The 14,164-nt window shown below is 42.1% G+C and overlaps 1 protein-coding gene across 1 annotated transcript in view; it reads right to left on the bottom strand.

Annotated features, from left to right (window-relative positions):
- The window catches only part of XPR1 (xenotropic and polytropic retrovirus receptor 1), a 107,439-nt gene that overhangs the window by 43,034 nt on the left and 50,241 nt on the right, over window positions 1-14,164 (bottom strand). Inside the window, exons 3-7 of the mRNA XM_083621604.1 lie at window positions 13,291-13,392; window positions 8,757-8,980; window positions 2,172-2,321; window positions 1,811-1,894; window positions 325-406 (exon numbers count right to left, since the gene is read on the bottom strand). Coding sequence (XP_083477730.1) covers window positions 325-406; window positions 1,811-1,894; window positions 2,172-2,321; window positions 8,757-8,980; window positions 13,291-13,392 — 642 coding nt within the window. The remainder of the gene's footprint in view (window positions 1-324; window positions 407-1,810; window positions 1,895-2,171; window positions 2,322-8,756; window positions 8,981-13,290; window positions 13,393-14,164) is intronic.

Genomic DNA, 14,164 nt, shown 5'->3' with positions numbered 1-14,164 from the left:
AAAACTCGAAGACAAGCAATTGCCTGTGAATTTCGGAGAACAAACTAATTATACACAAGACCCCCCCCGCCCCCAAGACTTCTGTCTTTTGTCAATGTCTCTCCCCGCTGTCCAACACAGCAAGATCCACAGAAATCTGACATGGTTCCTAATAGTTCCTAGCAGTCCCAATAATCCTAGTAATCACAAGCACAGAAAGCTTTGCCAGAAGTTGAAGCTACATCAAATAATAAATAACATTCACTTATGGTGAAATTAATCACCACATGATTAGGTCATTCAAATTCACCCATGGATCCAGGCTGCAAACATAGGATGACTAACCTGAAATGATGACTGTAACATTCAACACGATGAATATTCCACAGAATAACCCGACCCTAAAGGTAGTCCATGCTGGTGCAGGCTGCAGATACAAGAGAAAGTTGGTTTAAACAAAATCATATTCTTGTCAGCTAAATTAAACTGTGCTGTTGGGTGGTTGTTTTTTTTTAAAAAAAAAGATTGGAAAAATCCTCACGAAATCAATAGTATCTCACAATTTATAACTCTAAACTCCTCTTGGTTTGGTTTATTTTTAAGACAGATTCCATGCTGTCAACTGAGCGAGAGATGAAGGGTCAAGAAACACACACTCATTTGTTCAATCACTACTTATCGTTCTCTGACATAAAACAGCATACGGACACATCCACGCAAGTGTACGAAGCTGCTGAGCAGGCACCATGTTTTATATTTATAATGCAATGCCAGGCATCCGACTCCAGGCATTGTAGAAGATGAACTAAGGACCTACCCTTGCTGGGAGGCAGGCATGCCAACTCAAGGGGGCAGAGGTGTATTTCGCCCCCTCAATATTTGTTTGAAGGGCTCCTCCCCAATACTGAGGGGGACCGGTATAATGTTGTGGAAGGCTGAACTGGCCTGCGCAGTGTTGGGAGACGCCGTGGGGACTGGCGCGCCTGGCATGAGGCCACACAGCCCTGCGCAGTGTCTCTCGGCGCTGCAGGGACCAGTGCAGACTAACAGAAGGCTACATTGGCCTGTGCAGTGTTGGAAAACGGGCGTGATGGGAGCCATCGGCCCCTCAATCTTGGGGTGCCACTGCTGGGAGGGGGTGATTGGTCACTGCAGCGCTGCCAGCGGCAGTTCCCATGTCTCTGGAGAGCCCACTGCAGAACAGCTGGGGGGAAATGTTGGTGGAGCTCTGGCAAGACATTAACCCCTAGGGACCCAGCCTTTGCCCAAGTATGCCAGGTACTGACACCAGCCCAAATGAGCCTTTTGTCTGTGTCTCAGAATGAGTGACGTGTCTAATTAGGAGACGGCTCCATCAAGGCCTCTGGTACGCTTCACGCTGGTGGGAGTTCTCGAGCTCTTTGCTTTAACTTGTGAACTTGAATGAAAATAAGCAGCAAGAATGCGAAGCAAAATCCGCCCTTGAAACTGGAGAGCACACGAAGGTCAGACAAAAAGCTTCCAGGCTTTAAAACCACATGCAACTTTCTCTTGATTTGGGGACACTTTACTCTCCCATTATACACTAATAGCTGCATTGTCCTCTCCCAGTCCTCTGAAGCCAAAATCAGAAATACAGAAGTGGAAATGGAAGACTTTGCCCATGCCAGTTCTTATAACTGCATATGCTCAATTCGCCCTGTCACACCAAAAGGCTAAAATGCAGTTAATTAATAATAATAATAATAATAATAATAATAATAATAATAATAATAATAATATATTACTTATACCCTGCCCATCTGGCTGGGCCTTCCCCAGCCACTCTTAAACCCAGCTAATTTTTCATCACCTGTGCAGCTCCCAGTGGTGGAACACGTAACCGCTTCATAGCTTTCTGTCGGTCTCCATCTTCCAATTCGTTAGTCACCACCGTCTAAAGAACCAAATAAACAAATAATCAATCATGCCTCAATTCAAGACCTGTCCATTAAAAGATGTTTGGTAGAAGGAAAACACATTCAATAACTCAGTTGCTATCAACGATCACAACAGCAGGACATATTTAAAGGTACCAGTTCTTTGGTTTATTCAGATATACCACATTGTTACCATAAGCTGGTTAGCAGCATTTCGAGAAGACAGAAACGCTAGCGATACCCAAGTGAATTTTGTCTAAGGATAGGTGAAACAAACAGGCCAATGTACTCTACCTCTGTTTCAGAGATGAGCTGGTTGATTTTTTTGCAAGTATAAAACGGTGCCACTTCAACGTGTGCAACTCTCCAATCTGCACCTCGGGGGGTCTCCAGGATCTTGTCATGTTTCTTGAGGATTTTACGGAATCCTGTGAAGTTTAGGTTCTAAAGATACAGAAAAATCCGCCACCACATTATTTTCTTTCAATCTTTACAACATTAACTTTGATTTGAGATCAGAGAACAGGAAAAGTGAATCAATCTTCTTTTTGGGGGGGGGAGCATTTAAATGCCATAGTTTGTACTGAAGCTTGGCAGAAAATAACAAATGCAGTTAAATTTAATATTCTGTCCTGTTGTAGGAAGCAAGTCTTTTCATTTATTGACATCAAAAGGAGTCTACACTCAGTAACAGAATGAAATTAAAGACCATCCTAATATTTCCAGATAATAAGCTAGGCAGAAATTGTGAAGGAGTGCCTAATTCAGATTAAATGACACATCTCTGCTACTGAAGCCATTAGTGTTTATTTTGCCAGTTCTTAAGAAATCAGCTTTAAAAGAAATATCCATTAATGCCCATTGGGGTTGTCTTTGTAAGCAAAACACTGCATCATGCACATCATGTTTTTAAATTAAGAGTAATCTTTGGCTATAACCTATATTTGGTTGCCTAATAAAATGTGATTGGTAAATTAGAATAATCAAGTTTGCCTGAAGGCCAAACCCTGTTCTCCAGAAACCCTTTAATCCAGAAGGGGTGGCCTTGGTTACCATGGGCTGTTCAACATATTAAATGGAAAACAAACCAGGGTTTGCAAACAAGCATTTACTCCCAGCTCACTGAAGAGTGTACCTGTATCATATATCAAAGGACCACAGTGCAGCAGTAGAGCATCTGCTCTGCATGCAGAACCTTTCAGGTGAAATCCCTGGAACCTCCAACTAGATAAACTAATGTGTCTAGATAAACTGCATGTCTTCTGGAATGCTTGTGTCTCACAGTTTTGTTTTTGGGTGTACATCTTAATATCTTCAACATACACCCCAAAATAAGTAAAGAGTCTCAAATGGCTCTTAATGGGAAAACCACTCCAAATTCCAGGCATCCAGATATGCTGTACTGCAGAGCATGCACATTTCTAAAAACTAGAAGATATCTATGGCTTTTGCCCTCTTTGCTATCTGCTGCCAAATATATCAAGACTGTTTACTGAAGATTTCTCTACTTGGATTATGGCTGAAAATTATAAACACCAGAGACTAAAAATAAGAATACATAGTGACATCTAATCTGCATAGCTATTCAATGCTTAATGAAATCTGAACCAGTTGTTTTTGTTCAATTTAGAAAGGAAAAAAAAAGCATTGTTTACAAATTCAGTCTTCCAAGTCAAAGGACATTTAGAACAGCTGGCATTGAGAAAAAGCAAATGCAAGACTAAATACTAAGGATATGTATATCTTGTTTAGTTCATGCTCAGGGGTGTTAGAGGACCAGTAGTACCTCTAGTGGAGCACATGTTTTGTTACTTCTGGGGTAGTATGTCCACCTTTGGTCTCCACCCTACACTCAGCTGGGGCTCCTAGAAGCTGTCAGCATACGACAGCAGTCGCATAGTAGGAAACTGCTTCAACTGGCCAACTAAACCAGGTGAAGTTTTTCAATGGGTCTCAAACTCTCAGTGAGTTATGGACTTGCCCTGCATGCAAAGACAGACTCCGGTGGATTGAGCGAGCGAGACCAATAGTGGGTCGAACTACGGGTTGTCTTTTTCTTCTGCAATGGGATGCCAGAAGACGAGTGTGCTCCTCTCAGGAGGGAGGGGTCGCTTATTACCGGTCTCTCTGGACTGAGAAAGATTTACAGCCAGAGGGTGACCACTGGAGAGACTTGGGAAGGTGGCGGCCTTCCCGGGCGTTTTTCCAACACAACAGTCAAGAAGGCAGTTTCTGAACATGCTGTGGAGGGAGGTGAGTGGCAGGTGGGGCTTGTCCACGTGGAAAGGTAGCCCATCTAGGAGAAGGAAAACTCTGATCCGAAACATCTGCTGCCTTGCAGGGTATCTTTGGAAGAAGGAAAGGCTAAGGAGTAAAACCTACACCAATCTGGAGTAGAGTCCCTAAGATGGTTGCATGGAGTCTTGTATGCCTCCTTCCGGCAACTCCTGCAGCCAAGCTGGTGCTAGTGAAGCCCAGAGTGGGGTCTTGTGGTCTGGGCAGTCCAGGATCTCCATACACACGGCCCAGGCTTGTGCCCTGAGGAAGTCACTTTGGTGCTGCTAACACAGCAGTTTGACTTCACCCTGAGGTGCACACCATTATCTCTCAGGACAGACAGATGCCAAGTTCGTGTTCTTGTAGTATCTGAGACTGAGCTGAACTGCTAAAAGGCACAAAGATGCACCACTACATAGCTTTTATGCCATGGCATATTTCTCTCTCCACCCTCTTTCTGTGTGCATATGTATATATACTCTGTTGTATAAAAGTTTCTTTTTAACCACGCATCCATAGATTGGTAATAATTATGCTGAAAAAATGATTCCATTTAATGCAGCCACACAAATTCAAGACCAAATTTGAAAGCAAACAAAGAACAGCAGAATACCGTGCCTATGGGAGAGGTTATAAGATTTCAGCTCAGCTGAAATGGTTTCCAATTTAATTATGCCTGGAGTGATTTAATATTGGAGCTTCGTAGTATGGAAAGGAAGGAAGAGGACAGGGATATGGGAACAGGAAGCCAATGCATTAATGATCTATATTACTGCCAATGAGAAACCTTAATTACTTTCTCTTGAAGGAACCCAGCATTTCCCTCCCTTGGGGCAGTTGTGACTTGTTTCATAAAACTAAAATGGAAAATGGAAGCAAAATCATGGTTTTGGCCACAGATTTCTCTGTGACAAGTAATTTTGTTTGATGTGGGAGTAATTATAGCTTTTTTACATGTCACAAGAATCTGAAGCTATTGTGAAGCCTATAGTGAAGCTATTGTTAAATCATCATTTGTATTTGAATTCTTGCAAGTGTCTTTTTACTCCAATTGCACTCCAACTGAAATAAAGAGTTCAACACAGAGAATATCAATCTTAAACATTTCAGAAAGAGGAGAAATGAGAGCAGAAATGGTTCTGGGAGCAGTCACAGGGCTGTTTATATAGCACCAAACCATGGTTTGGCATGCTGTCTAAGTGACTCAATTCTAAAAAGCCATTTGGTAGCCCAGGTGTTGCCCTCCAGATGTTGTAGGACTACAACTCCCATTATCCCTGACCACTGACCAAACTGGCTGGGGAGTGGGAGTTCAATCATATCAAGAGGGCACCACATTGACTATCCCTGTGTTTCAGAGTCAGTAACAAATTCTGCTGTCTACTATCCACATTTAGATTATAAGCCACAAGGTAGGACCCCGTTTTCATCTTACTTTGTAAAGTCACAGTGACAATAATAGCACTATATGTGAATTTTAGCTAGTTCGACATAGTCTTTCCAATGCCCTCTGTTCCTAATAGACACCCAGAAACCCACACTGGCCAACTGCTAGTGCCCCCAACCCTCTGGCAAAAAGAGTGCCCAGTGGCACATATCTCCTGGGTCCCTTAAATGCCCCAGAGAAATTACAGCACATGATGACATAAGGTCGTTTTAAGGGAGCTGTACAGAGAAAATATGGCTGCCCCCATTGTTTTCCAGGGACATTTTGAGGTTCTGCTTTTGAAGTGTATGGCACAAAACAAAGACAGATCACCCAGCTACCTCACCTAATAGTAAGTAGTCCCCCCTCCACACACAACATTCATCCCCCTCCCAATCCCTGAAAGGTTATTGATTTAATGCTTGGTGTACAATTCTCAGCCACTTACATGAAGCTATGCTGATGGAGGAAGTGAATTAGATAAGGGTTGTCAATTCTCAATAGCTCCCTCCCACTTATCCTTTATTTTAAGAAACAAAGTACACCGATATCTTGTTCTAGTCTTAGGAAGGAGCTGATGGAACAGGTCACTATTCACAGCACCAAGGACAGCTCCTAGTGATAAACTTGCTCCAACAAGAGTGGAATGTGAACTAAGGCCTTGTGAGCTCTGCCTCCAGTACATCTCTCCTCCTTTTTGAGAACTAGAGTCTGGCCTGAAGACAGGCGATTTTCTTGCACTCTATGATATCTCACCTAGTGCACTCCCTGCACCATTGGACTAAAAAGGGTAGCATGGGAGATGCTTGGAAGGCACCCATAAGGATCCTGGCTTTGGTTCTATGGGCCCTGATGCTGTGGTAGCTGGGTCAGTAAACTTCTGCCTGCCAGTCCTGGGTTCAGTGGTCCCCTGATCACCAGCATCCGGTTCAGAGTCAGGAAATCTGTCTGGCTCCTTAGCAGTTGACAATGTAGCCTCAAACTCTGTCCTGATTAACAGGGCCATGACAATCAGTTGAAGTCTGGGACGTGGTTGAGTGCTTGCCTTTCTCTCTATGCAATGGTTTCTACCCCAGTAATATATTGGAGTGCATGCCGTTATTTCTTCCACATTCCTGAAGGGCTTTCATTGATTCTTAAGGGGAAAGTAAATCACTGTGCTTGAAGACAATGCTTGAAGACAAATAAAATTTGCTTATCCCAACTTTGGATGCTATAGCCCAGCCTTTCTCAACCTGTGGGTTCCCAGATGTTGTTGAACTACAACTCCCATCACCCCTAGCTAGCAAGGCCAGAGCTCAGGGATGATGGGAGTTGTAGTCCAACAACATCTGGGGACCCACAGGTTGAGAACGGCTGCTATAGCCACTAATAATGGGGACCCCATGGGGGAATAATGCCTATCTGCCATCTTGTGAAAGCAATCCCAGGCTTGCAAGGAACAGAGCAGCTCATTTTTCATGCTCCCCACCAATACCAATGCAAATGTGCCGCCCACTGTTCCTTCTCAGACTGCATTGAATTTGTAAGAGGAGAAGACAGGACCAGCAAGACAAGCCCAGTACTGAAGTGCAGCTCCTTATACTGGATGGGTTATTACTGCTTGAGTAACAACATGCCTTGGAGATATTGCAGGTTCAGTTCCATACCGCTGCAGTAAAGTGAATTTCGAGCTACGCAATTTTTTTTTGTTTCCAATTGCTACAGAAGTTATGTTTGCACTATACTGTAGTCTATTAAGCCAGCCCCCCACCCCTGGCTGCAGGGACTGGAGGGGGAAAACTCAGCTCCAGCCCTAGCCAGCTCCACTTCCATGGCCAGACGAGGGGTGGCGGTGGTGGGGACCTCTTCCCCTAGAAGCAGCCGGGCTGCCTGCAGCTGCACCCACATCCTCAACAGGAGCAGTATCTCTGAACACAGTAAAATAAGGTATGACTGTATGTCCTCAAATAAGTGCCCCCCTCAATAATGAGCTGACTACACACCTAACAGGAGATGGGGGAACTTGGCTGAGGTATGTGGCACAGAAAAGAACCTAGGTTATTCTCAATCACCCTGTTTTCAAAAAGCAAAAATGATCACCCAGTTTCTGATTTCCCATGCAAAATTATAAGGCCAATGCCATAGTTCCATTTCTCTAGACTGAGATTCAAACCTTTGTACCATTTCCCTTTTAAGTGTTCTCTCTCTGAACTACTGGACTGCTCACAGGGATCTTGTTATGCTAAGTTATATTCTTCCCTGTCCAACTGGCTTCCTTCCCTCTTCCTTGCACAATGTTTGCTCCAGTCAGAAAGACAATACAAAATGTGCTGTACTGCAACAATGCCTGTGTTGACGCTTTGGTGCCGCAGAAGAACTAACTGTTCTACTGGGGTGGGGTGGGGTTGTCATCTCTCTTTCTTCATGCAAGTCTCCGACCCACCAGGCTATGAAGTAGGCTGACTGCTGTGATTAGAATGAATATCCTTCCTTTCCTGCCTGACCAAGGCTTTTGTTAATGTCCATGGCCAAAAAATGTTCTGCCCAGATGGCTGCTGGCAGCATTTTGTGTGGCAGGGATTCAAATCCATACCCGAGAGGAGCCCTTGACATTGTGACTACAGGTGTCAAAGTCACAGTCCACCTGCTTATTGGGCTACAGAATGCCTGTGATTGAGAAATGCAGTGGGCTTCTCCCGACAACATACAGGAGGGGGATTGACGGCACAACTCTGTGATACAGGACATGCTTTGAATGCAGATGGAAAATCCCACATCTCCAATTAAAAAGTACAGGCAGAAAGTCATCTGCCTGAGACCTTGGAAAGTTTCTCCAACCTAACTAACTGAGCTAGCTGTATCAGCAGTTTGACACAGTGGTCTGGTTCACATGCCACAATAAACCAAAGTTAAAAACTCTAAAGCTCCTGTTGCACTGTCCCTAGCTCCTGCTGTTGTCACACCAAGGACAAAACAAGCTAGATTTGGGCTTGCTGTGCCATCTGAAAGGGTTCAGACAACATAAGCAGTCAAACTCTGGCTTGTTTTATCTGTGGCGCAGCATAAATGCGGAAAGAGCACTATGAGAACTCTTGGTGTCACCCATTGCAAAGATCTGGCTTAATCACTAAAAACTATTTGGTTGGAAAGACTAGAAAATAAGATCACAATGCTTTAAGGAGCACAGGTGATACCTGATAGTTCTGCAGTAGGATGAGGCTGAGGTAGAACTCACTAAAGGCCAGTTTCAGGTCTCTGATGTTCCTGTGCTGAACACGCTCCTCATGGGACAGGTGGAAGACTGGCATTTTACGTTGCCGCAGAGTGGTGAGACCACTGTTTTCTCTCTGTGCATCCAAAGTAGACTGCAGTTCATTCTGTAGTGTAGCAAACCTGCGCTGAGCTTCGGCAAGCTTCTCTTTAGAAGGGAAGAAGAAAGCAACAGAGTGTGATCATACAATATTACAAATGAGTACTCAGTCAAGTTTGCCAGGATATTTTCTTAGGAACTCTGTATGAACATATGCACATTATGTTGTATTGTTCTAACTGTCTTGACAGGAAACAAGAGTTTAGCACCTGCAGCTAAAACCTGGAGCTTTCACCAATGAAAAATGGGGAGGGGGTAAAGCACCCATGCTTTTTATGTTTTGTTTATTACTGCTTTGATGGTGTGTTGTTGTTGTTTAAAAAAAGACAAAAAATCTGGAGGCTTCTTCCCATGCCAATCAGTGTAGATGGTGTGCCATCCCACAGTCAATTTGAGTTATCTATAAAATTTCAAACTCAAATCAAAAGTTATGGAAATGCTTCCAATATTCCCTGAGAATGGAGAACATTTTCACCCTCTTTGCAGATCTCCAGAACAACTACAAAACACTGGTTTTGAACATGAAACCAGTTCGCTGAACATGAGGGGAAATTCATGACCTGCACTCCCTATTTTGGCTCATACTATTACAAACTGTGAATGTATACTGGAAAAGTTTCAGCCTCTCTATGTTTTCTCTTCACTTAAGACCTCTGTCTGATCATTTGTGTTGGAAGTAGGCTGCTTTTAGATTCTAAAAATGACTGATGCTGCTCTATGAAGGAATTATAGTTACATTTTATTATTCATCATTCTAAAGTACACTGGGGGTGGAGGAGAAACTGGAGGGACCAGAGTTCTCCCTCTGCCCAGCCCAAAATATTTCTGCCAGCCTCTGCCCATAAGCATGGAGCTCTTTCTGTCTGCCAAAAGTGAGGGCAGAAGTACTGCCAGTGGGATCGGCACCAACAGTAGTCTGGAGAGTCACAAAACAGGGCGTATTCCAAGGGTGAGGGCAGGCTGAACTGGTCTGGGATCCACTGGATCCCAAGCCAGCCCCACTGCCATCACTTGATGCCATCTGGCTGAAATTCTACAGCCCATACCCCCAAACCTTTTCACCAGAGCCAGCAAAGCAGTGTGGTTGTGGGAGGGTTAGTAGTTGCATTGCCCAAGTACACTCTGTTGCTGTCCAGCTGGGCTATGCTTGGTCCATACCCAGCTTTAAGAGTGACACAAAATATTGGTCCAAATGACAACTGTATTGTTCAGTTTCTGTTAATTGGTTCTCATGGGAAACTTACAGATTCTGGCTTCACACAATTAACTCAAGGCCGTGTCAATTTACTCTTGGCAGAAAGCCAAGGTCAGCTTGACCTAGAAACTACTTACTCTGATTGGTTAACGACCAGCACTCAACTCTGTTATCTAGGGATTGCTAGCACAGTTTGGTGTTAGAGGTGTGTTAGGAGTAGAAGTGCTGTGTATGGTAGAGAGAGAGAGAGAGAGAAAGAAAGGATTTATTTTGCTTTGTTTTGTATGCAGAAACTCTGCTGGTTTTATTTTTCCTTTTAATAAATCCTGTAAATAGTTATTCTGAGTCTAGCTGACTAGTCATTTCCACCTCAACTAGTTTCTTCGCTGTGCAGGAAAACTCTGCTACGTTTGGGCTAAAGCCATTAGAGCTATGCCTGACACTTCAAAGTTCCATATATCTCTGGGAGGTTTCTTGTATTTCACTACTTCTTCTTCTTTTTCTTCTTCTTCTTCTTTTATTATTGTTGTTGTTGTTGTTGTTGTTGTTGTTGTTGTTGTTGTTATTAAAATTTGTATGCCACCTACCCATAGCTCTCAGGGGAGTTCACAACATAAAATTACAATATAAAATACACAATACTTCAGACTTTTGATTCTTCATCATAAAAGGTGGGAAAACCAGAACAAACATGATCACTGAACTAGTAGGACTTCATTGGGAGCTACAGTTTCTACTTATGATCTAGCCCCTGGACTAAGTCAAGAGTCCCGGGCAGCTTTGGGAGGAGGGCAGGGTACACATTTAATAAATGATAATCAAAATAAATGCTTGTTCTCAGTGCCTATGATGCTCAGAAAAGAAATCTGGAATCCAAAGCAAGCTTAAATCTGCTGTTTATTAGTACAGTACATGTTATGACACTTGCTGGCTGTACTATTAAAAGGGAAACCTCTTTGGCTAAAACACAGGAGAAGCAATACCTTCTGGGACACCTTCCAGATTCTGTCACTGTCAGTCACATTCCCAGACTGCCCGAAACTTCCTGACCTGACAAATGAACTTCTATTACTGCGAATCTGAAAGGCTGACTATACAAACAAATTCTCTCCATATAAACAGAAGGTCAGCAGCCAAGGTGTGGTTAAGGTGTTTGCAATGAAGAGAACTAAATATGATAATTCAATAACCTGTCTGTGAAGGACTTTAACCTGCAGAAGAGATGGTGAACTACATCACCCACTCTTCCGCAAGCTTTGCTAACTTATTCAAGACTTGTGGGGGGTGGAGGGGGGTGATTGTGGTTCCTCTGTAGTGAGGAGAAAGTATTTTGCATATGTTCAGATGTACTCATGTCTTAATTATTGCTTTGGATTTTCTATGTAAAACCAGGCTGAGCACTAGCTGTATGACATAGGGTCTCATGCGATCTTAGTTTAACACTATGGGGCACACTCCTCACCCCCCAGTGTAGCCCATGAGGATGTTGGAAGCTTTTGCTTAAAAAAACAACCTCCTTGTTATATCCAAACTTTGGGGAAGGTTGCTTATCTTAAACTAGATTGGATCTATGCACCCTTCTTATTTACTAACCAGGTTTTCCCAAGATCAGATAGATGTTCTTGACTGTTTCCAGTGGGGTAAAATATAATAATACTAATAATACTAATTATTAATTATTATTATTATTAGTAGTAGTAGTAATTTATTTATTTATACCCCGCCCATCTGGCTGGGTTTCCCTAGCCACTCTGTTTTGTTTTGTTTTTAAATAATATTTATTAAGAGTTTAAGGATTACAGAAAGAAGAGAAAAACAGTTAAACAAAACAAAACAATACATTACAATACATAAAAACAAACAAAAAAAACCACTACCTATCTTAACAAAACAGAAACAAAAACAATTAAAAACACATCCAATATTTCCATATCTTGTCTTTCATTTACTTGTTTCATCGACCTCCTCACACCTCCCTTTTTTGTATTCTAGTTCAGTTAGCTATTTCAGCAAATCCTTTCCATCTTTCTCAGTTTTTGCCCTATAATTTGTCTTGACATAATCTAACTTTACTTTTCCTCCTTTAACCGATTAACAATCTATTTTTACTTAATCCTTTATAACATTTCTGCTAAAGCCATATAACTTCATTCCAACATCCTTGTAACATTCATTAATTTTACAATATTTCTGCAAATAATCTTTAAATTTCTTCCAATCTTCCTCCACCGACTCTTCTCCCTGGTTTCCCTAGCCACTCTGAGCAGCTTCCAACAAAACACTAAAATACAATAACCTATTAAACATTAAAAGCTTCCCTAAACAGGGCTGCCTTTAGATGTCTTCTAAAAGTTTGGTAGTTATTTTTCTCTTTGACATCTGGTGGGAGGGCGTTCCACAGGGCGGGTGCCACTACCGAGAAGGCCCTCTTGCCTGGTTCCCTGTAACAATACGTTACAGAGATACATTACAATCCCTGTAAGATAAGTTTCTGCAGTGGCTTCACAAGGAACCTGTAACACTCTGACATGATAACAGGATCTACAGAAGATCCTTGCTGTCTACCCTACATCTAAGATGGATCAGGGCCATCAGAGGAAAAGTTACAATATGTGCAGCTTTTTTAGTTGGGAAAAGAAACAACTTAAAAAAATGTGACTAAAGGGGACATGATAGTGTTGTTTGGTGTGGGGGAAATGGAAAGAGAGAGGTTTTTTTCCTCTCTGATAAAAAATAATTTTTTATTTGTACCCCGCCCTCCCTGGCCGGAGTACACATATTAGAACACGGGGTCATCCACTGAAGATAAATACTGGTCACCATGCCATATTATTTTAACCAGTTAAACCCATATGAAGAGATGCGCTTCATCTTAAGAGCTAAATCTGCAAATCCCCCAGCTAGGGAGATAAGAGAGGGAAGATGTCAGACAGGAATAAGTGTTTTGTTTTAAGGAAGTGGAAGTTCCACAAAGCTCCTGGTGAACCTTACTTCCTACTTAAAAGACCAGCTGAGTCTGGGAAACCAGTCACAATGACACATATTACACCTGTGTTAAAAGTTCTGCACTGGTTGCCTATCGGCCACTGAACCAACATCAAGCTTCTGCTGTTGACATTTAAACCCTGAAACTTTCACATATAGCTCAATGCTATCCTCTTACCTGAATAAAATGTGTTGATTTTGGCAAGTTCCTTTTCACAGGTTTGAAAGAATTTCTCTTCAAACTTGGCAAAATACCTTTTTACAGTGTCTTCATCTGTGACTGGGAAGAGGAGATACAAAAATAAATTTAAATAAATATTTTTGTAAAGAACTCATAGCACAGAAATTGATGAAATGCTCCATCTTACTCTTTCAAACTTGTAACTGTGAAATTATTTCTCTGATGGAAAAGTTGTATGTGAACTAGCAAAACTGTTACAAAGGCCTCAGACTTGAAGGAGTATTATTTATTTATTTATTTATTTATTATTATCATGTGTTGGAATTTATATACCACCCTATCCCCCAGAGGTCTCAGGGCAGTTCATAGAAAAGATCAACATAAAAGCCACAATATATATATATATAATCAAAATAAAAACAACAACCCAATAACACCCCGATCTTTCTAGTTTACATACTAAGAGAAAACAAAAAGGTAAACTAGATGAGCCCAGTTGTGACATACACAACTAGATCCTAGAAGAGCAATTGACACCTCCTTAGCCTGATTTTATTATTGTCCCTTCTTCCCATGTACATTTGAAAGTAGTTTTCCCATTTGTTCCACCATAAAGTGATTTGAAACAGCAATCTATATATAAATTCCACCAATGCGCTCAGAATTTGAGCAAGGCAAGCTGACCTCCCACATGAAGACAATGCTTGGCAATCAGCACTGGAACCAATGTTGAACAATTCATGACGGTTCCATGTGGATCATCATTACGAAAGGACTTATAATGAAGCATGCACACACTCTTGCCATCTCCAATGGTAAGAGAAAGGCAACCATATAATTCCCCCCAAAGAGGGTAGAGAGAATACTTAAG

Source organism: Podarcis filfolensis (assembly GCF_964270895.1).
Source record: "Podarcis filfolensis genome assembly, chromosome: 6".
NCBI lineage: Eukaryota > Metazoa > Chordata > Lepidosauria > Squamata > Lacertidae > Podarcis > Podarcis filfolensis.
Note: the sequence above shows the minus strand (reverse complement) of the source record. Positions and strands in the feature narration are given on the sequence as shown.